At 42.1% G+C, this 21,455-nt stretch overlaps 1 protein-coding gene across 1 annotated transcript; it reads right to left on the bottom strand.

Moving 5' to 3' along the window:
• Positions 1-667: 667 nt before the first annotated feature.
• Positions 668-21,108, bottom strand: galnt16 (UDP-N-acetyl-alpha-D-galactosamine:polypeptide N-acetylgalactosaminyltransferase 16). The gene is made up of 15 exons (XM_028979047.1): positions 20,772-21,108; positions 16,965-17,146; positions 16,476-16,574; positions 16,262-16,329; positions 13,196-13,261; positions 12,776-12,897; positions 9,731-9,818; positions 9,406-9,490; positions 8,199-8,302; positions 7,398-7,524; positions 7,179-7,271; positions 5,686-5,769; positions 5,073-5,199; positions 2,920-3,036; positions 668-1,619 (listed from the first exon to the last, which is right to left on the bottom strand). Exons 1-15 carry the CDS (start codon positions 20,937-20,939, stop codon positions 1,476-1,478), a joined length of 1,674 nt encoding a protein of 557 aa, XP_028834880.1. The 5' UTR covers positions 20,940-21,108; the 3' UTR covers positions 668-1,475.
• Between the last annotated feature and the right edge of the window lie 347 nt (positions 21,109-21,455).

Here is a 21,455-nt window from a genome sequence, read left to right as displayed (position 1 = left end):
TTATAGCTGGCAATTATGTAATAAAGTATACACATTTTACAAACCAAACACCAATAAAGTTTTGAAAGTCCAGAAAAAAACATGTTTACAATTTCAGCCACTTCCTGTAAGTGCTTCTTTTATGCCATTATACGCATCAAAAGAAGAGAGGTTGATGCTTTGAAACTGATTGGTCTTATTATCTAATTAACTATAGTTACATAATTATACAATTCAGTTTCAGCAACCTTTCAGTAACTTCCAGAATCATCCAAGGAAAAATGATTCCAGAAAGTGACTGTTTTATTTTTTGTGGCAATTTTGCCACCTACTGGCCAAATATTGAACTGCTTAAATGTTTTTGACAGAATTTGCCTTTACATTTAAGGCATTTAGTAGATGCCCTTACGCAAAGCGACTTTTCAATCATTAATTACAGGGACAGTCCCTTAGGAATCCGGGCTAGTTGTCTTTCTCAGGACTCAATGGTAGATAGTGGGGTTTGATCCTGTGACTTTGTGGTGCTCTGGTTTATAGATGGGTGTGTTACCAACTAGACTACTAACACCCACCACTCCTGAAGGTTTTACAAACTGTCCTAATATTGTAAGAATTATCATTGAATAAGGGAAATGCAGTTGTTTCATTTATCTTTGTGTAAATTTGTTTGTGTAAAAAAAGATCACAGAACTTTTAGTTTCCATTTATTAAATTTTCAAATGACACAAACTGTCCTTTTTTTCAAAACCAAAACATTTTATCTTCAAGTATTTACAAAAAAAAAGCATTCTTTGGACTTTATGTATCACCTCTGTTCTTTAGTTTAGTGTTTCAGGAGACCATGCAAACAACCGATGCAGCTTATGGAAAGAGTGTCCGCTGTGATGTGATTGGCTGAAAATGTCACAGGTCTCGTCTCAACGTGGAACATTTTTAGTACTTTAGCACTTTTAGTGCTCCTCTTCTCTGCTACACTTGGAGTCAGTGGCCGATCTTCTGACTGTCAGACCCAGCTGTGGGCTTCACAATCTCAAGAAAATCACAATCTCAAGAAAAAAGTATGTACATTTTCACTCTGAAAAATGCATTCCTTCATTTTTTACTGTTAACCAAGCTTTTGCCATCAAATGTAGACAGTTCAAAATAATGCAACTGTCAATATGCTGCAAGGATTAGATATTAAAATTCATGACAAGGAACCACAACATCTGTGAGAATGAGACATTTCAGGAGAGGCTGAGACACTATAAATGTAGCATTTATCTCTGTCTGTCACTCAGAACAGAAAGATGTCACAACCACTAAGGCCTTGGACCAAATATGACAGTGTTACCCTTTAAACAAACTCTACTTTAATAGACAGCAGCAGCTCCGTCAAATACAGTGTGCAGACGTGATGCCCTGGGTCCTAGTGCACATTTCCTTTCACCCCCCCCCCCCCCTCCCCCATTGTCCTCTTTCGCTTCTTCCTCCTCTGTCGTACCATTCTCTCTCAGTCAGGTGATGGGCTGAGGCTCCCAGGATTGGCTGGCCAGTTGAGGGTGACACTGCATGACGACCACAGGGCCAGACGAGGGTTGGCTGTCCAGACAGAGACCACTGACGATATGCTGAAGCGCTGGGCCCTTTGGCTTCCATTTCTGCACAGCCATGGTAAGAGGACACGGAAAGCACATAAACCACATGCAGCAACTACTAAACCCTGAAACACTGTTAAATGTTCACACATTAATCCTATTGGAGAAGGAAGCTAATAAGCTTGTGTGCCTTTTAACAACCATACACAGGCTTTGAGCACTTCCCTACTGCTTTAACCTGCTGTACTGAATGTGAGTGTTGTACTGGCCACTCCCATCAGGTGATTGCACTAATGCTGAATTAGGGCCATTTTTATTTATTAACGATTAGATCATGTGGATACACATTGGCCATTTTGGCACCCTAACTGGTCCCAGGCCCTGCACATCAGGTTTGAGTTAAGACGAAGTAATGCAGCCTCTGGAGTCTGACTCTGTCAGGGATTACTGTAATCAGGGGGAGAATCTTCACTCTGGAAAGCACAGCCTGAACCACAGAAGGGAGAGACAAAGCTTTCTCATGGCACAGCAAAGGGAAGCCACTCAATCACCTCAGCCACTAGCCTACACCCCCTCAGTCTCACACTCCCCATCTCATAGTATCCCTGTGTAGAGGTTTTGCCTCCTATAACTGGCCATTTTTGCATTTTGGATGAACACACACACACACATATATCCATTAAAGTTCATTGGATTAAAAATGGATAAGCACTCCCTAGGGACTCATCATTCTAACAAGAGTGGATATAGCAGATATATTCCCAGTGGGGCTTAATGTTATTTGAATGATTGTCAGGTTCAAAAATGGCTTATAAATAGATGGCTCATAAATCCCTTTGGCAAATAAAGGCTGATGATAACTTAACAAGACTTGCACATTATATAAAACATTTTCTTATATAAGATTATATAAAAGTGTTCTGAATATTTTTGGAACATATTACAAATACTGCCTTGTACAATGTAATGCAGACACTTTATTTGTGTATTCTGAAATACACAATCACATACCAAACCTGATCACAAATAACTGCCTACACACACTAACATCATAAGGGCAAACCCAAAGAACACAAAGTCATCTTCTGACCATAGGGGTCTAATTTTCCCTCCAAAATACAACCAATATCAAGGGGGCTCAATAAAGGTTTATCATAAGCTGTACAGGCCAAGCACTCTTGCTGTCTGTCTCTCACACATATGGTTTTGGTTACAAATCCCCACTCAGAAGTCATAAATCACGTCTGCATTTGACCCTAATCCAAGCGCTCTGCCTTCTCTCTCTGATCAGTAATGGGTGGGGGTTGTGTAGACATCATCAGTAACACTAACTCAGCATAACCTCTTACGATGGTGAACTCACCTGTCTGGCCTCTTTTATGTTGCATGGCTCCATTTTGACCTTTGCCCCTTGCGTAAAGGCAGTGATCGCAAGACAGAGATCTTGTTGCCGAATCTGGGGCTCTACCAGAGTCCATTTCTATGAGAAGAAGGGTAATGTGTTTGGATGCAGAATAAACTTCATGAAGTATGTCTAGGCATACAGAGGATGTGAGTCACACAAAGAGTTTGCCAAATGGTTACGGAGATGAAGTACTCTGTAATAAGTGAACTACACTGGAACCCTCCACTACCACATATTGCTTTTGTTCCAAAAAATGAGCCTGAGTTGATTTGCCTAGTTCTTTATGTATCAGATAAATACCTTTAAACATATAATCCACCAAAAAATAGAACAATAAAGTAAGTTTTAATTCAGTACTATCAGTATACATTTAAGGACTGTAATAATAATGTAATGAATGCTGCATTGTAATAAAGCAACACGAGGACATGTTTTATCAAAATTATTGATAAAACCTAATCATACACCCTAACTTTAAGACATTGAAGACAAAGTGATATACGTTTTCTTTGGTTCTTGCTTAATTACATCATTACCTTTACGGCTGCAACAACAAAAACAATGAAATCATTAAAAGTCGATTACTAAATGCGATGGCAACTTTGTAATCGAAATGCGGAGCAGTGGTGGCCTAGCTGGTAAGAAAGCAGACCCATGTTCAGAAGGTTGGTGGTTCGAATCCTGAACCGCCAAGGTGCCACTGAGCAAAGCACCGTCCCCACACACTGCTCCCTGGGTGTCTATCACGGCTGCCCACTGCTCACCAAGGGTGACGGTTAAAAGCAGAGGACACATTTCGTCGTGTGCTGTGCTGCAGTGTTTCACAATGACAGTCACTTCACTTCTTACCTGTGCATTTCTGCCACATCAACACCCTCTGAGTGGCTGTTTTCTACAGCAGGCAACATAGCCTCAAAGAAACATGCTCACATTTTTGCATTGCAAAGTATCTGATGAAAGGGAGTGAGAAAGAATAAGTGTGTGTGTGTGTATGTGTGTGTGTCAGTATGTGTGCGTCTGTAGTGTAGTGTAGAGAACATTTAAAGAAATCCTGTTACATTTTCGGATTATTTTTTTTAAAAAATAAATTATTTATTGTTCTGGCAGCTCAGGTGGTAGTTTTATTTAATTTTATTATTTAAATGTTAGTGGAAAAAGCCAGTGTTGAGAATGACAGTGAAAACTGGTATGTTATTTCACTAATGGCACCAACAGAGTGAATAGAAGATAACAAGGGAACTATATTTCTTTTCTAATTATCTTCATTGTCTATAGCGATTCTGTAGGTACAGACTAATACATAGCTTTGTTTTCATGTAATTTGTCTTCTGCATGCTAAATTGTGGCCTATTAGACTAATATCTATAAACAACCAAGCCACTGGGGACGCATGTGACTGTGTGTTTCCTGGTACCAGTCCCAAGCCCGGGTAAATGGGGAGGGTTGTGTCAGGAAGGGCATTTGGCGTAAAATCAGATAGCTGAATATCTATAAACAGGAATTCTTAGAAATGTTTTGAAGTAGCTTCTTTGTGTTTTTAGTTATGAGAAAGATTTATCAACTTCTACAACTTTAAAGCACAGACAGATGTTTGTTAACACACATTATGTTAATATGGCAAACACGTGACTTGAGAAACAAAGCATGGATATAACACATATATAAGATGGATATAACAGGGGGGCAGTGGTGGCCTAGCGGTTAAGGAAGCGGCTCAGTAATCAGAAAGGTTCGAGTCCCGATCTGCCAAGGTGCCACTGAGGTGCCACTGAGCAAAGCATCGTCCCCACACACTGCTCCCCGGGCGCCTGTCATGGCTGGCCACTGCTCACTCATGGTGATGGGTTAAATGCAGAGGACAAATTTCACTGTGTGCACCATGTGCTGTGCTGCTGTGTATCACATGTGACAATCACTTCACTTTAACTTTAAATTTAGTAGTAGTACATATGCCATTTTGTCTAAATTTTATTGGACGAAAAAAGTCTGAAGCAACACATTAATTAGCAAGTGCTGATTTGACAGAGCAGAATGCTGAAATGTCTAGCCTGTAATGTAATGTGTATATAATGAGCTTTCTGTCCACAACAAAGTGGTGTGAAGACTCTCACCTGTGACTGAGGTCTGTTGAGACCACTGCCCTTGCACTCAGCAAGGGCCAAACTCTCTGTGCCATGCGTCTCCAAACACAGCCCACCCTGCCTGAGCAGAGTGTAAACTGTCTCCTGTTCTGGGATTCTGCAATAGACACACACACACAAAGAAACACAGATCAGGAGCGGATTAGGAGAGCTAGAAAGAGACCATAAAACACAACCATAAATCAGTCAATTACCTACACACATAAACATTGACATGTGCACACATAGAAATACAAACACCCTGGGTGAGGTGACAGCTAGTAAATCGTAGAAAATCTGATGGTATTACCATACATATGTGGGGCAAAATACAAACACACACAGTGAGAAAGCAGAGCCTTTAATCAAATCAAACTGATGAATGCGTCCACATCAACAAACACAAGCAGATTCTCCGTGGTGATTTATCGAAGCACATCTCTGGTTGTCAAAGCAACAAAAGTGCAACAGCATGATGAGCATCGACTCATAAAAGTGTCAAAAACTGTTGCCAAAAGCCCATGGGCTGATAGGGAACATATGCTGAATTGGCGCACGGTTTAGTCTGTCAGAATGACCTGTCTCACCACACCGAGCCTCTCACCTGAGCTCTGGGTACACGTTCTCCAGGTACCAGCGAAAGGAGTTACAGTTGAGTTTTCGCCGCAGAGCCAGCCGGTCCGCAATACTGCCAGAGGGAAATAAGATGTAATAATCAAAAAAAGTAAATTGAGATATGGCAGGCACCCCAGAAAATGAATTAGAAGCAGAAGAGAATCCATTACAGAACTTCATGGGGAGTTTCTTTTACCGGTAAATGTGTCCCACTATGAAGCAGTGAAATTAAATTCATGCAACATACATAAATTCAGCATGTATATTCACACTATTTGTCATTTTCTAATTAAAAATATGGTGTTTCTTGCATGTTTTATTTACAGTGATCTTGTGTCTTCTATGATTTATGAATTCTCCAATGCTGCACATAAATTCTTATTGTGAATAAATTCTTTCATTGTTGAAAGGCAAGGCTTGTACGTCTATACGAAATTTCTTCTATGCTGCAAATTCAAGGTGCTTTACAAATATAAAAAAGTCATTTATACTATATAATGTACATAAATGTATAATAAAAAGACATAATAGGATTTGGAAACATCTGACATAACTGGTTTATTTTTGGTCAGGCTCTGACCCTTAATCCACAGTTATATAAGTCATATAATTGTTTCTAAAACCAGTCCCTTTATGGATGTCTGTTATTAATAGCTCTTTTAAAGGTCCCCTGACATTAACATTTTTTTGCTTTTATATCAGCCTTAGTGGTCCCCTAATAATAAAGTCACTTTTCGAAATTTAGCCTTGGTGCAGAATTACAGCCACTTTTAGCCAGTCACACAATGAGATTTCCCCAGGATGCGTCGTTTCGGTGCTAATGAGTAGGAGAGAGGTGGAGAGGAGGAGGACAGCAGCCTTTAGACTATAGAAGTGGGCATTTGTCATGATATGGTTTTTCCAGAAAAAAATTAACGTACTTGTTCTTCAGAGTCTAGTGTGACGGAAACAAAAAATTAATTTTTAAATACAATCACTGATCAACTGCAATGCTTTGCACGTTTGAAAGCCATGATGGTTGGTAGAGATCATTTTTAGGTGAGGGGTGGGAAATTCTCTGGGTGGAAAAAGTATGAGAAAGGGGAGGTAACCTTTCCCCTCATGACAACATAAGGGGACAAAGTCCAGATCCGACTGCCTGAGCTGCCGCTCTCTGAACAACACCATTTGCCATTTATAGCCACTGCAGGACCATAGACAGGCTAGGGGAACGTCCTTAAACAATTAGGAGCCATTTTCTCTGATGGAGCTCTTATGCTCATGAATGTCTTTTGCTCTCAACAATTCTGTCTTGCATTGTTACATGTAATGTGTAATATGCAGTACTGTGATTAGGGTACGGAAGTGAAAATTAAATTTGGTATAATTTTTGTGTTTTGAACATGATTCAAACAGTCAACACATCTCAAAGATCAATAAGTTTTAGTAACAGTTTATTTTCTGTTTTTAAAAGGAACAGAGAACAGTGCAAACATGACCAACCTGCCGAAGGCTTTCCCCTGAGCAGAAGGACGAGCAGCATAGTAATACTGCTTGTACTCATCCATCCATACTTCTGCCGCTCGCCTTGTGTTCCTGAGCACAAGAAAGAAGCAGAAAAGGAGAAAGAAAGTGGATAAGAGCAGATTGGAGTATTTATTTTGTTTATTGGTCTTCCCCATTATTTGTACTCCAATTTTATTGTGAGAGGCTGGCGCTTACTTGATGTATGTGAGAGCATTGCCTTCAGGGAAGTCGTACGGGTGACGCTTCCTGAAGACGTGGCCGACCCGACTGCAGGGCAAGATCTCCAGACTGCCCCCACACATCCAGACACGAAACGACAGCTCTAGGAAAGGTTAAGGTAGGACAGAGAGAGTGAAGGAACACTGTTTATTGCTGGTGTGATATGTCCATTAACAAAGTACAACATGGCCATAGGAACCAGCTGAGAAACAAACCTGTCGGTCAAGAGGGTGCTGTGCTCCCACTGAAATCTCACTAAAGTGTCAAAACACAATACATGTACAATAATACATGTGAAGTATTCATTTGCACACAGAAGGAGCATATTGTTTGAAAAAAACTCTCCATCATCCTTGTTGGAGATGGTGAATCTACAGTTATGAAAACACATATTTTCCCTAAAATGGTTGCGAGCCAGTGGTTTTGTAAACTGGTCAACCTTCTGTTGACTTGAGGCTGAATCACTGAATATTTAACACAGAGCACAGTGTGAGGTTGGAGGCCACATGGCAGCCATTGTGGTTCTTTGTTCTACATCCTTGCCTTGATTTTACGCCATCTGCTTTGTTTCCAGGTGCCTGAGTTACCTCACAGACAAGCACAGTTGAGACTTGAGCTTGTTGAGTAACGTTATATGTGTGTTTTGGAGTGGGCTGAAACTGGCACTGGTTGGTGCTTCGGTGGATGAATTCCCTTTAGCCTCATGTTTGCAGTTCAGGCTGGCAGTCTGCCTGGTTAAATAAGCACTTCTGGGGGTGGTGCGGTCAACAAACTCACCAAAGTTCTCCCCTCCCCAGATGTCCATGTGCGTGTCATACTGGCCCAGGTGGTTGAACCAGTTCTTGTCCATTACAAAGATCCCACCGGCAATGACTGGGGTCCTACAGTTAGAGGGGTTTATATATATAAATATATAATCATACATATGCACGCATACAAAAACTATGGCAAGCCCTTAAAACAAAATAGAATTTCCCTAACATATGACCCATAGTTTCATAAAAAAATTCTACATGAGATACAAAGATATAAAATTCACTAAAACATCAAATTATTCATTTTGAATTTATCACAGACACCACAAAACGACTCATGACATTACATCTGAATTACTTTTGCTGTCTAAACAAACAACAAAAAACAATATTGGCAGATGGCACCAAATTTGAGTTTTGTAACAAGTACGAATGTAAGAATAAGCACGGTTGTGATGACCCGGAGCCATTATGCAATGACAGCCAGTGCTGAGGCACATAATTAAGGAGTCCTGAGTAATCTCAGCTTATTACTCAGGACTCTTTAAAAGTAGATCCATTAATGTGGCTCCCTGTTGAGACTTATCATTTGTTTGTTTGGGGATCAGATTGCGTTGCGGCATGATATTCCGTGCCGAGTGTATGACCTCCGTGAACAGGATGAGAGGCCAGTTCCATGTAATGTGGGGGGTTGGGCCATGGGTGGCAAGAGGGTCCAGCTGGATCAGGCAGGAAGAGGGACCAATGGGCCGATCCAATGGGTGCAAAAAGCTGAGCGAAGCCTCCACATCGACAGAAGGGGCGTGCAGGAGCAGGACCTGCACATCGCCGGAAGGCACAGCCCAGCAGGTGGGTCATGGGTCTCAGGAAAGGTGTGCAGTGGCAGGGGCTGCACATCACCAAAAAGCACCACCCTGTAGTATGGCTATCAGCCCTGCCCTGTCATTTTTGTGCAGGAACCCTGAGGAGCCGGAGCTGCCGGGGTAACTCAGGGGGCAAACAGAGGGTCTAGCCAGGCAGGACCCCCAGCAACAGTTGGGCCGGAGCCCTGTGGGTGTCGCAGCCGTCATGCTGTTTCTGTTTGTGTTTTGAATAAAATCCCTTATCCCAGATGTCCCGATCCTACGCTTCCATCACCCGTCAGCCCTCAGTCATGACAAGGGTTGTCATATATTCAGGTTTGTAAAATGTTTGGGGATATATGGTAATAACAAAAAAAAACCATATACCTGATTGGCTGGGTGGGGTCATTCCTGGCCATTTTCTGTTCAATGGGAATCTGCTCCCATTTGAAGTGTAAACTCCAGTCAAACCCTAAGGAACACCAGAGGAACAGAGAACAAAACCAGTCAGAACAATTAAACAAATCACAAGAGCGGCCATGATTTTTGTAACAGTAGCCATGTCTCGGGGCTACAGGGGAAGAGGAAGAGGGAGCAAGCAGATTCGCTGGCGTCACACTGATTTAAAGAAACTGGCTGTGAAAAGTGGCTACGGGCTACAGGTACCCTCAGAACCCAACTCCTGTCACTTCACATCATCCACCCCTCTCACCTCCCCTCAGGTCTGCTGAGGCTGCCAGGTATGCAAAGTTATCCAGGCTGATGACATCAATGATGGGGCTGACAACACGGGTGTGGTCCTGAGGTACAAGATACACAGCAGAGGATGACTTCAGAAAAAAGGGCTCTGTATTTTACAGTTCTACACCAGTAGAACACTACACTAGCCTGTGATGACTTTCACATTATACATCAACCTACATCACTTCAAAATGGATGAGGAATCAAACAGCAACCAGGTTATTTTCATCAAGGAGAGACTCTGGCATGTTCTTCTAATGTCAGATTTAGATTTGGTTGAAATTGGTTTAGCAGCACATGTGGTCACAAGATGGCTGTAACAGAGATCGTGTTTGTGATGTCTGTTGATGGTGCTGGAGGTGACGGAGAGCTTGCACTACACTTGCAACACTTCTGCGTTTTATGTATTGGCAGGAGTGGATTTAAATCACACAGAATGAGAAAGTAGAGTGACTGAGAGCTTTCAATTTTAATCTATTTAAAAACAGATATAATCTATTTTAAACAGATTTAATCTATTTCAAAACAGCAAAAATGGCTGGATGTGTAGGTATACAGACAACAAACAAGTAGAGTCTTCTTATGTGTGATTCTTTAAATCGATGCACTATGCCTAACAAAAGTATAAAGACGTATACAAAATTTAGATTTTGTGATACACACACAAAAGCATCTTTCAAACCTTTCAAATGGAACTAAATGGAATTTTGTTATTTAAGCTTGGAATTTGGGTCTTCATTAGCAGTTCCCATGTCATGGCACAAATGAAGCACAGTTGGCTGTGAAACTGAACCAGGCATTGAGGCGTTGATGTTGGGGCTGAACCTGGCAGCCCTTTTAACCAAAAAATTGGTTCCACTGCACTAAAACCAGCACCGAACTGGCCCCTAAACCTTGCTGGTCTAGTAGCAAGAACCCTTGATGTTACAAGCTCTCCAAGCTATATGAAAGGCCACAGAAATTCAACAAAAATGAAAAATGCATGAAGAAATAAGAGAAGAACTTAAAGTTGCAGGCTTCACACGAACCACCGATCAAATTGTCAATAAGCTAGAAAAACAAAAAGAAGGGGCTATATAAAAGTGGCACGGTGGAGGTCCAATTACGATTTCTATTGCAATGTTATGAATTCGGTGCTGGGATTTTTGACAATATGTCTAGTGTAAATTCGGCATCTGACACCAGTATCATTGTAGTGGAAATGAGGTAGTAGTGAAGTCCGGGCCGGGCAATGAATTCCATGCGGAGTTTTGCTGAGCCAGCGGAGAGGACGGAGCAAAACACCCTTTCCCCTCATTGTGTGTTTCACCAAGTGGGCCAGATGGACCTATCAACCTTTTTACCTGTTTTAAATGTAATGAGATACACATGAGGATCATTAGGGTTAACAAGACAAAACCGCTATATGGAGCAGTTGCAATTGCATTGCATCCCACAGAAGGCAGAAGGTTTGGTGGTGCTACTACATCTGTTGTCTCGCTTGGTGACATTATTTTGTATGGTTTGCCCAATCAGGGAACCCAAGAATAGTTCATAACAAGGTAATTTTATTTAGTTCTTCTCAGAATCCCTAGGCTTGTGTAAGTACTGCATTATGTGGGTAATTCAGTCGGAGCACAGTTCCGACTCAGATTTAGGCGATCATTTTGTACTTTCTTTTATCATTAAAAGACAAATGAAATTATCCATCAAAGTACAGTTCAATGAACACAAGAAGATCTGTGTTTCTGATAAACGAATGTGTCCTTTTTATCCACTGCATGACACAGTGTACAGAACATCCACATTGTAATAGAAAAACCATGGTGTGATTTAACAGTAAAAAAAAATAGATGTTAACCAGACATATAGTCCCTTTTATTATTTTTTTTGTGTGTGTGACAGCAATGGAACAAAATGAAAATTTAAAGATTGATTATGCAACAATATATGAACCTGAAAAAAAGCCATGCAGGGAGAGAGCTGTCTAACAATAGGCCAATCAGAACAAGTGTTTCCAATTAGAGGTAATGCAGTTTGAGATGGACTGAACCCGTGGTGAACCCATGTGTCAGCGCCAGCGAGGGAGAGCCCAGATAAACCCCTCTGGGAAGCATCTCTTCCCAGTATTTATAAATGATGAGTTTATACCAGTTAAATGGGACACTCTGATCACACAGAGAAAGAGCAAGTATCATTAAAATATCATTCAGAAAAAACAGAAGAAGCCATGTCACCAAAATCACACACATAGATTTCGTTTGCTCCTCAGGCCTGACATTTCTAATGAAAAATTGGAGAGAAAAAACCCAATAAAGATGGAGAAAAAAAAACACGGGTAAAAGCAAATGGCAGACTATTTCAAATACTGTGGGAAAGAAAATGATTGCCTGCAACTGCAAATTTTTCACTCTTTGAAGAATGTATGAATTTATTACCACCAAAGATATCCTTTATTAGCCTGTTCTTATCAAATTGTTGAGTCAGTTCATCAAATAAGCTGCATCACAGCTGTATAACAAAGAAGCCAGTTTTTCCCCAGATACAATGAAATACAAGCATCATCTGACAGAAACAAGAGCATTTGGATTCAGGCAAAGCAGACATCATTATTCTGACTGAATCAGCGCTCTAACAAATGAAACTGGATACGAATGTATTTTTCATCAACTGTGACCCTTATAACACCAAGCCTCAACCTCACGAAGGCAGTCCTCGGCAAACTCTAAATAACCTCACAGCAGACTGTCATGAACCAGCCTACCAGCGTCATGCCGCCACATGGCAGCAGGCAAATAAATGGGGTCAGTTAAATTCAAAGAATAATGGACCCAGTTCTGAAGGAAGGACTAAGGGCGAGAGGGGAAGCAGACTGAGATTGAAGCTGCTTTAGGGCTCAAGAGAGATGGATGGTGGATGACTGGGTGTGATAATATCGTATAAGCCAGCTTGCAACGTCGACCAATGAAGGGGCCTTATGCACACTGCACATGTCTTTCCGTGTGGCGGCAGTTCTGGGCCAAATGGCGGATCTGACCTCTTTCACTCTCTGGATCATTGGCTGCAGCCAGTCTGCGTTGACCTCACAGTGGCTGTCCAGGAAAGTCAGGATGGAGGCAGAGGCAGCGTTGGCTCCTCTAACCCGGGAACGAATCAACCCTGGGAACCAAAACATGAAAATATGCTAATTATTGTATTTCCTACTTTTTATACCATGGTAAAACTTTATGTGCAGTTACAGTTCTTTCACCTAGACACTCACTGACCCCCTTTCCACTTATGCCCAAGCAGGTACAATGCACCTTAGTTACAGGTCTGCAGGAGTATTTATTTTACATACAGCGTATGATATCTCACATACAAACAGACAAATGATGATGACTCATGATCCAAGCTGTTGTCCTGTCTGAATCATGCAGGGTCATGTCTATTCCTCTCCCAGTCTTGTCATACTCACCCTCTCTGCGCCCGTTCCTCAGGCAGCGCACTTTGGGGATCTGAGTGAGCAGCTGGCAGTCCTCAGCTAATGAGAGAGGATACACACACACACACACACACACACACACACACACACACACACACACACAGCACACCTCAGGGATCAGATTACAGATACAAACATACAGACACATTTACACACGCGCAAACTCAGACAACATCTGTAAAAAAAAAAATGCAACATCTGCATAACACACAACAATATCCATTGTTTTTTGTCTAACACCTTGAGATATAAATTTTTTTTAAAAATTCTTCATGGGACCCTGAAGATTGTCCCCACATTGTACATGCGAACACCATTGTCATAGCACAGAAACACAAAGCATTTGGTTTCAGTCAAAAGCAGATGTCATAATTCAGCTCTCTTACAATTTAAATGATATTTGAAGTGCCTGACCCTTGTCTGTATTCTTGTAATTTCATGATGGCACAATGCCTCTGGCACTGTCGATGGAGTTCTTTCATTTAGAGCAGCAATTTGTCACATTACTCTAATTGATCACAAATTATGACTTGATTAAATGTGATTGTGTTGTATAATCCGTGGTATGAGGACTGTGTTCAAAATGCATTTACCAAAAACCAGGGGAAATGGTAAAAAAAATGTCTATTGAATATATCTAAGGGCTCAAAATCTATAGAAATCGAATGAGAATTGCTGGTGTCTTCCTCCTGTAAGTCGCTTTGAATAAAAGCGTCTGCAAAATAAAGTAAAGTAAAGTAAAAGTAAATATCATGGCCGGATGACGGCTACAGCGGCCGTGTGAGATCAGTAAAGAGTGATGTGATCACGTTGTGCACCAGCTACACACACAGCCCTGGAGTCCTGCCAGTGGCTCAGCATGATAATCCCCACTTAGGGAGCAGGTGATATGCCGATGTGTGCATGTGTGTGTTTCTGAGCATGTTTTGCAAGGTGCCTATGTGAGTTCAGGGTTGTGCGTGTTTGGCAGCGTTTTTGTTCGTTTGAATGGGTGTGAATATGTATGCCATATTGGGGCCACATAAAAACAGGGAAACCATGCCATTTAGGGCAGGGTTAGGTTTATTCTTCTCTATTAACCCAGATGTAGTCACACATATATATACATATACACACACAGACACACGCTCACACACACATGATACAATTTATATCCACCAAGTGGATATGCAAAGGATGTTGTGTATGTGTGTGTGAGTTTGAGACACTCCTGAAAAGGAGAGCCAGATGGTAAGGGGGTTAGTGGGGGACAACGTTCAGTCCGGATTACCACAGGGACAAAAGTCATGCTTCCAGCCATGTAGACACACACACACACACACACACTTAGGCAAACACAGCCTCTCACTTTAACAATAAACAGATGAAAATAATTCCTAATGCTGGAAGCATTATGCAGAGTGTGTGTCCAGTATGCCCAATACTTTAAAAATATATGCGTGTGTATGTGTTTTCATGTGCCTCTTCCTCTGAGTATTCAAAGATCAACTGTGTTGATTAAGACTTGAATTAACAGGATTTACACAGAGAAAGAAAATCCCTTCTGTGCAAACATCGGCCTTTCATCAACCCTGATCTCTGGAAGCTCATCCACACCCAATCAAACCAACTACACTACAACCAGAATTAATCACAGCACAGCTTTTTCAAGCTTGTGCCATGGCATCATGTGTTTATGCAATTGAGCACAAAACACGTTTAAGTAACTATAAATTAGAACCAGAAAGTAATCATTTTTACAAAAAAAAGCATCAACAGAGAGAAGGACTGAATACAGCACTGTGGTACAAAACCAGCACTGATCTCATCTCATCAGATGCAGGTAGAGCCTCTGTAGCAGATCTCTGTAGCACATAATGCAGGAACAACGTATGGCACAAATAGATCGATCGACAAAAATGGCATAAAGCAGTCAAAATGACAAAATATCTTTGTACACAAACCACTAATGTGTGATATGGAAATGTGTTATTCTTGTGATTGCATACTACTTAATATCCCACTGTAGTGGGTAACACACTTGCCTATAAAGCAGAAGACTGCAAAGTCACAGGTTCAACCCCACTTACTTCCATTGTGTCCCTGGGCAAGACACTTAACCCTGAGTGTCTCCAGGGGGGACTGTCCCTGTAACTACTGAGTTGCTCTGGATAAGGGAGTCTGATAAATGCTTAAAAGGTGAAAAAATAATAGTAACCTAATAACCTTTAAGTGACAATGGAGACATTTGAATTTGAATTGATCAATGAAAAGTTTTATCCCAAACCCAAAACATCCCTGACAGCAGACTTTTCTGTTTATTAAATGTGTGTTTGCATGTGTGTGTGTGGTTGTGTGTGTGGACAAGCATGTGGTGTTAATCAAAAGTGTATGGAACAAAGACAATTAGCAGTGAAATTACAGCATTTAACTGGCTTCTGCAGAGGAGAAATAACATCATCGTTAAAATGGTCCCCGTTTTACCAGGGCAACCTTTCAGCTTTAGCATACAGGATCATTTAAAAGTTTAGAAATGTCTTCATTTTTGTTAATATTGCAAACGACAATGGCAGCTAATGAATGGCTGTAAATGAATGGAATTTCTACATAAATATCGAGAGGTCCAATATCAACAACAATGGAATGGTGTGTTGACTGATGCAAGTCTGTCACTTTAAAATGTTAACAGATTATTAGAAATCCGAAATGACCTTAGTACAACTGTAAAGAAATGGCCTGAAGAAACAACTGAACTGACTTTCTTCAGACTAGTTGAGCACATCTGGTGTATGTGGGTTTGACTACATCATTATTTCTTTTTTTCCATGGTTACTGTGAAAGTAGTTCTTTAGACACACACCCATCCTAGGCACTCAGGTCCTCAATTCCCGAGTCCCGAAATTCACCAGCCGTTGCATGTTTCAGAACCAGATGAAAAGGGAATCCCTCCAAAACAGACCCATTAACTGTTCACCTCTAACACGGGCAAGAGCCGCACATCAAACACACCATAAAAGAGCACTTCAGGAGCCGGCGTATCTTCAGAGAGGTCATACTTACGGTCAGAGCTGAAGTCATCCACCAGGATAATCTCTTGAATCAGAGAGGGTGGGCTCCTCATCAGAACGCTGAGATAGACAACGAAACAACTTTTAATGACTGTGGAACCCCTTTTTTATTATAGAGCAAAGAAGTGAAAAATGCACCCCCAGAAATTTAGCAGACAGAGCAAAGTAAGGTGTAAAAAAAATGTGGCGTCCTGCTTGAGTTATACCTTTTGATTGTGCGGAGAAGGGTGGACCTCGCCTCATTATGGAAAGTGATGATGATGCTGGTAGGAGGCAGGTCATGATCAAAGCTTATTGAAGCACATCTGAAGGGAGCAAAAGCATTCAAACAGCATTTCAGCAAAACACAATAAGTCTTCAAACAATTGCAAAGAGTTGTTCCCATGTCTAGTCACTGACATTGGCTAGTCTCTGTAATGGATTTTGCTACCAAATGTCAATTTTATTTTTTTTTGGTCAGGGATCTTAGGCCTTTGTCACATCCCTGGATGTTTATCACCATAGCGTGTATTTGTGTGAATCCCTTCCTATATGTGTGTTTTCTCCTGTTAGGCCTGAAAAGCCTAGACAGGAACGTAACACATTTCTTCTGAAGACTGCCTCCTACATAAAAGATTCTACTGGCGCATGATCAGCACACAAGAATGCTGAAAGGGGAGGCAGCAGTAGAGAATCAGTCTACGTGTAGAAGGTACCTGTAATGCCGAGTGTCTCTGATGGCACGTTCGCTTCCCAGGCGATCGCTCTCCTGCAGGTTGAAGGCATGGTCCCTGTAGGGATCATCGCCTGGCTTCAGCTGTTTGCCGGAGAGGTAGGCCTTCTCATCAAAGCTGCCCACCAGTTGGCCCTCAATCTCCACATGGGGAACATGGGTCACCTGCAAGGATCACAGATAGAATGCACATCCCCAAATTAAGGATATCAGCCATAGCCTTTACTTACCTAAACTGAGGCTACAGAACCACACACTCTTCATCAAACATGAACAGTTGGATATACAGAGACTGATCCCAGATACGCAAATAAGCGTATCAGATTACTCCTCCTGACCCAGCTGACCTTGTGACAGGATGTCCCGACACATGTAGTCACAATCCCTATTCTAATTAATGACCTATTATGGCAGTGCCCACCTCAGGAAGGCTCAGTATTTCCCACTACTTCTTTTGACTGATGGTTGACTGATGGTGTTGCTAATTGACAGAAAACTGAAGACAGAAACACTGCATCCCGAATAAAGGATAATGCAATTGAATGTGGAGGAAACATCTGCACACACGTGAAGGAATGACTGACAAGCTTTATGTGTGTATGTATGTGTGTGTGTGCGTATACGCGATATGGGAACAGAGAAAAGAGTGAAAGGCAGATGGAAAGTCGGGAGAGAAGGTAGCGTTCTCCAGCCCAGTGTTATTAATGGACTGTCGGGGAAAGGCTTAGCACAGCTCACAACCAGGTTTACAGACGGCGTGACAAAACACTCCACTTCTCAAGAAAAAACAAGGAAATATCTATCCACAAGGAAAGCAGGACACGTACGCAGAGTCTCCTTCTCACCAGAACCGGCATCAGCACAGCCATCGTGAGGCTTTCATCCAACGTGAAAAAGACGCTGGAGGTTTGGTACTTGATTATTCTCAGATCCCTTTCACTTGCAGACATCTTGAAACCAACAATATTTAACAGAATATAAAGACATTTAAATGAATTGAAGTAAGATCCAATCTATCAAAGCCACTTCCCCCCCAGAGGCACCACAACATAGCATGAAAGCATAACTTTATATCAGAATTCTTTCCTACAGCTTAAACAATAAATTCAATATAACATAATGCAAAACATTATTTTGAGGAAATCTGTTCAAAACGCAACTTATTTTAATATTATGTTGTAATGTGATCTGTTTAATATTTTTCCCTGACCTATTTTATTCCTCCAGCCCACTGGAGATGTTATCTGACTGTGTGTGTGTGTGCCTTTTGATCTCCTGATAATTTGATCTATACCTGCGGCCTGAGAAGAATGGCTGTTCTTTGGCTGCAATGTGGCTTTGGCTCTTATTAAACTTGTAGCATTGCTGGCCGAGAAAAGCCTTCTTTTGAGCATTCTTTGGAGGGCAGCCAAGTAGAGCCAAGTAAGAAAATTATGCGATAAAATTCTGTTTTCACGTGAAGTGCAAGCTGGACACTGTCGATTTCTAACCATTTCAGTGTATGAAACTATGGTGGACCTAGAGAAAGAAAGCGAACAAAACAATAAAAAATGTGAGCTGTAATGGCTAATAAGGCACAATTAACTTCACGGGGCTTTTAGCCTGCACACTGGCATGGGTTCAGCTACCTTCGAGAGGCAAATGCAAAGCTGGCGGATTTTCTTTGTCACATAGTAAATCCAGACATTAGTCATGATGGCGTGCTCCTGTGACATTTTTTTGAATGATACATAACTTTTGTAGATCCCTGCGCTGTTACCATGGAGAACCTGGCACAGGGATGCTGGGTTGCACAAAATACAAGACCCTGCGCTGCCAAACAGTGTACTGCTGGATGTCGGTGTTGCAAATCCTGCACGAACTGCGGATATACGATATGAATAATTTCCGCACATACGTAAAGGTTATTTTAGTTTCAGCATGTGTATAATATTGCTCAAATTATCTTGCAAGATCAGCGCCTCCTCTCGCATCAGAGCTCTGCTGCATACAGATATCTGGGCAGCCTGGTGCATGCTTCAGTTTGGGGGGGCTTTATGCAACTCCATTGCTTAAGTGCATCTACCATCAGAATTTTGGGCATTTCACAGATTTATGTGCATAAATGCATAAATCTCTCTGTACATGGTCGGACAGCCCTCCAAACATTTCCCTCTAGACTAGATGAAGAATGTGGCATCCAAATGTGAGCTGGAGGATCAAACATCTCCATCTTGCACTAGAGAAAGATCAAAAGGAGAACATTTAATTCCCTGACCATGTATCAGGGTTTGTTTTAAGTCTTGTAAACAAACAGCCGTATAATTCACATTTTTATCAAAAAAGAATCTAATAAGTTTTCATGAATTCGCACTTTTCTTATTAGTACATGTTGCCGGTCTGCTGGTTTGTTAAAAAATGAACACATTAAAAGAGGGGGAAAAAGTATTCAGAAAGAAAGCAGGGTTCCTGAAAATGAATTAATTTTAACAATGTTATGTAGCCTAAAACAGCAGGCCGTTCTGGGTATGTACAGTTTATCTCAAATCAGTGTTGTTGGCAATTTCCCCTCAAAATGACGTCGAAAAACTGGTGGAGGATTTTTTTTAGAAATCAAGACAAGTTGATCGGCACGTTTGCAGAGAAATCATTCCGTCTCCCGTATATGTGAATTAAAATGTATTCTTGCTTATTCATTATGTTACTCCTTTCATTGTTTGTCTCTTAATGGTTTATGATCTATCTGGTCAGATTTGTGGGCGAGTTATATGAGTCTTTCTCAGACACTGGAAGACTGTAGTTAACTGCTTAACTGCTGGATATATCATGGATTTTATGGGAATAAAGAGTTTGAACGAACTGATGAAATCTTTAACTTTTCAAATAACAAACTGGCTGTGAATGTTTTTTTTTTTTAATAAAATATAATGCATGAACTCGGTAACACGAATCCACTCCCATAGTCCATTGGGTAGTCGATTTCCCCAGATGTGTGCGCCATATTAAAAACATACCAAACCCTGAATCTCTGTGGCCAAGTCCGGACTTGTGTTGCCATGGCACCAATGATACATACCCTTTTGGCTCGGCAGTGGTTGATATTTGCAAATATAAAAATTGAGTACTTGATCTGTGTAAAGTATGAAGCAGGGAATATACATTGATCAACGATCGTACATGCCATTATTATTATTATTATTATACTAAGATAATATATAATAGGTATTAGTTGTTGTAAATGTCCCATTGCTTAGTACACTGCTCATAATTACTAATAACAACCTCCCATTTTTATTTCCTTTGTTGTTTTTGGAAGGTTTGTGAATATGTGACGTTTCTGTACAGACAATGCCTCATGACGACACAGCTCGCGTCGGGAATAAAAGGGTGAAGCGCGTGGCCTGGGAAAAGCCTCTTAGTGTTCCACAAATCCCCCACATTCCAGGTGCGGGACCGCTACCTGTCCCGTGGTCGCCGCCGGGGCCTACACGCTGAAGACGCTCCATCCACCCGAGTCAGGCTTCATTTAGCCCCGGCTTCGGTGCACGTTTACGCCGAGCATCACCACCGCCGCCACCATCGTCATCGTCATAAGGAGCGCCGAACATCGCTGCCAGACTCGGCTGTAGATCGCGACCGTAAAAAAAAAAAGTTGCGTTTAAGGTCACCGCGGAGCGTCGGCCACCCCTTGACCCGCACCTTGAACGCGCGCGTCCGCGCGAGCGCGCGCTCCCGCGCGCCGATTAGTACGCGCGCATCAATATGCAGCACACACACCCCTGCAGCCCCGCCGCCGCCGCGGACTACTCACGATCAGCGGGATGGTCCGGTCCTCCCGGTGGATCTCCACCCTCCCCGCGCCTGCTTTCGCCGCGGACGGGGACGCGTGGGGCTTGTTGTCCTGCCACAGGTAATAGAAGGTGCCCAGGATCCAGGCGACGGTCAGAATGGCGATGGCGTTGGCCCGAATCCTGCGCATGGTGAGCCCATACGGAGGGCTCCGGAGCTGCGCCCGCACGGTTCGGCTTCGGCTACGCGCGCCGCGGGGCGAGAGCGAGGCGTCTCCGGGGGAAAGTGCTGCCGCCGCCCGGTGATGCCGCAGCTAAAGCGCTCCGATCGGATGGAGGGAGAGAGGGAGAGGGAGAGAGAGAGAGAGAGAGGGAGAGAGAGGGAGCGAGAGAGACAGGTCCTAGCGCCGTGAGATTATCACCCCACCCGTCCACACTGCTCCAGCTCTCCGGCTTCACCTACAGAAAACCAGGCAAACATACACAGACATCAGAATGGCTGTACAAGCTTCTCTCAGTCAGCTCATGTTACAGAATGGGGACGATTGTCCTTTGCTGGTGGTAATGGCCATCTCTTGAAGCTGGTAATGACGATGACAAGCAGTGACGGAGGTAAAGAGGGGCGACTGAGAGACTCATGCATTACTCTAAAATATATTTGTATTAAATATATTGTATTAGCATGAATTACCTTTCTGGTCTTTTCC

Source organism: Denticeps clupeoides, chromosome 1 (assembly GCF_900700375.1).
Source record: "Denticeps clupeoides chromosome 1, fDenClu1.1, whole genome shotgun sequence".
Taxonomy (NCBI): Eukaryota; Metazoa; Chordata; class Actinopteri; order Clupeiformes; family Denticipitidae; genus Denticeps; species Denticeps clupeoides.
Note: the sequence above shows the minus strand (reverse complement) of the source record. Positions and strands in the feature narration are given on the sequence as shown.

Excerpts from the sequence above, each read along its gene's own strand:
- galnt16 (XM_028979047.1), bottom strand. The coding sequence starts at position 20,939 with ATGCGCAGGATTCGGGCCAACGCCATCGCCATTCTGACCGTCGCCTGG. Across the intron at positions 16,575-16,964 it reads AGAGACACTCGGCATTACAG|ATGTGCTTCAATAAGCTTTG; the intron begins GTACCTTCTACA and ends TGCTCCCTTCAG. Across the intron at positions 9,819-12,775 it reads TGATCCAGAGAGTGAAAGAG|GACCACACCCGTGTTGTCAG; the intron begins GTCAGATCCGCC and ends CTTGTACCTCAG.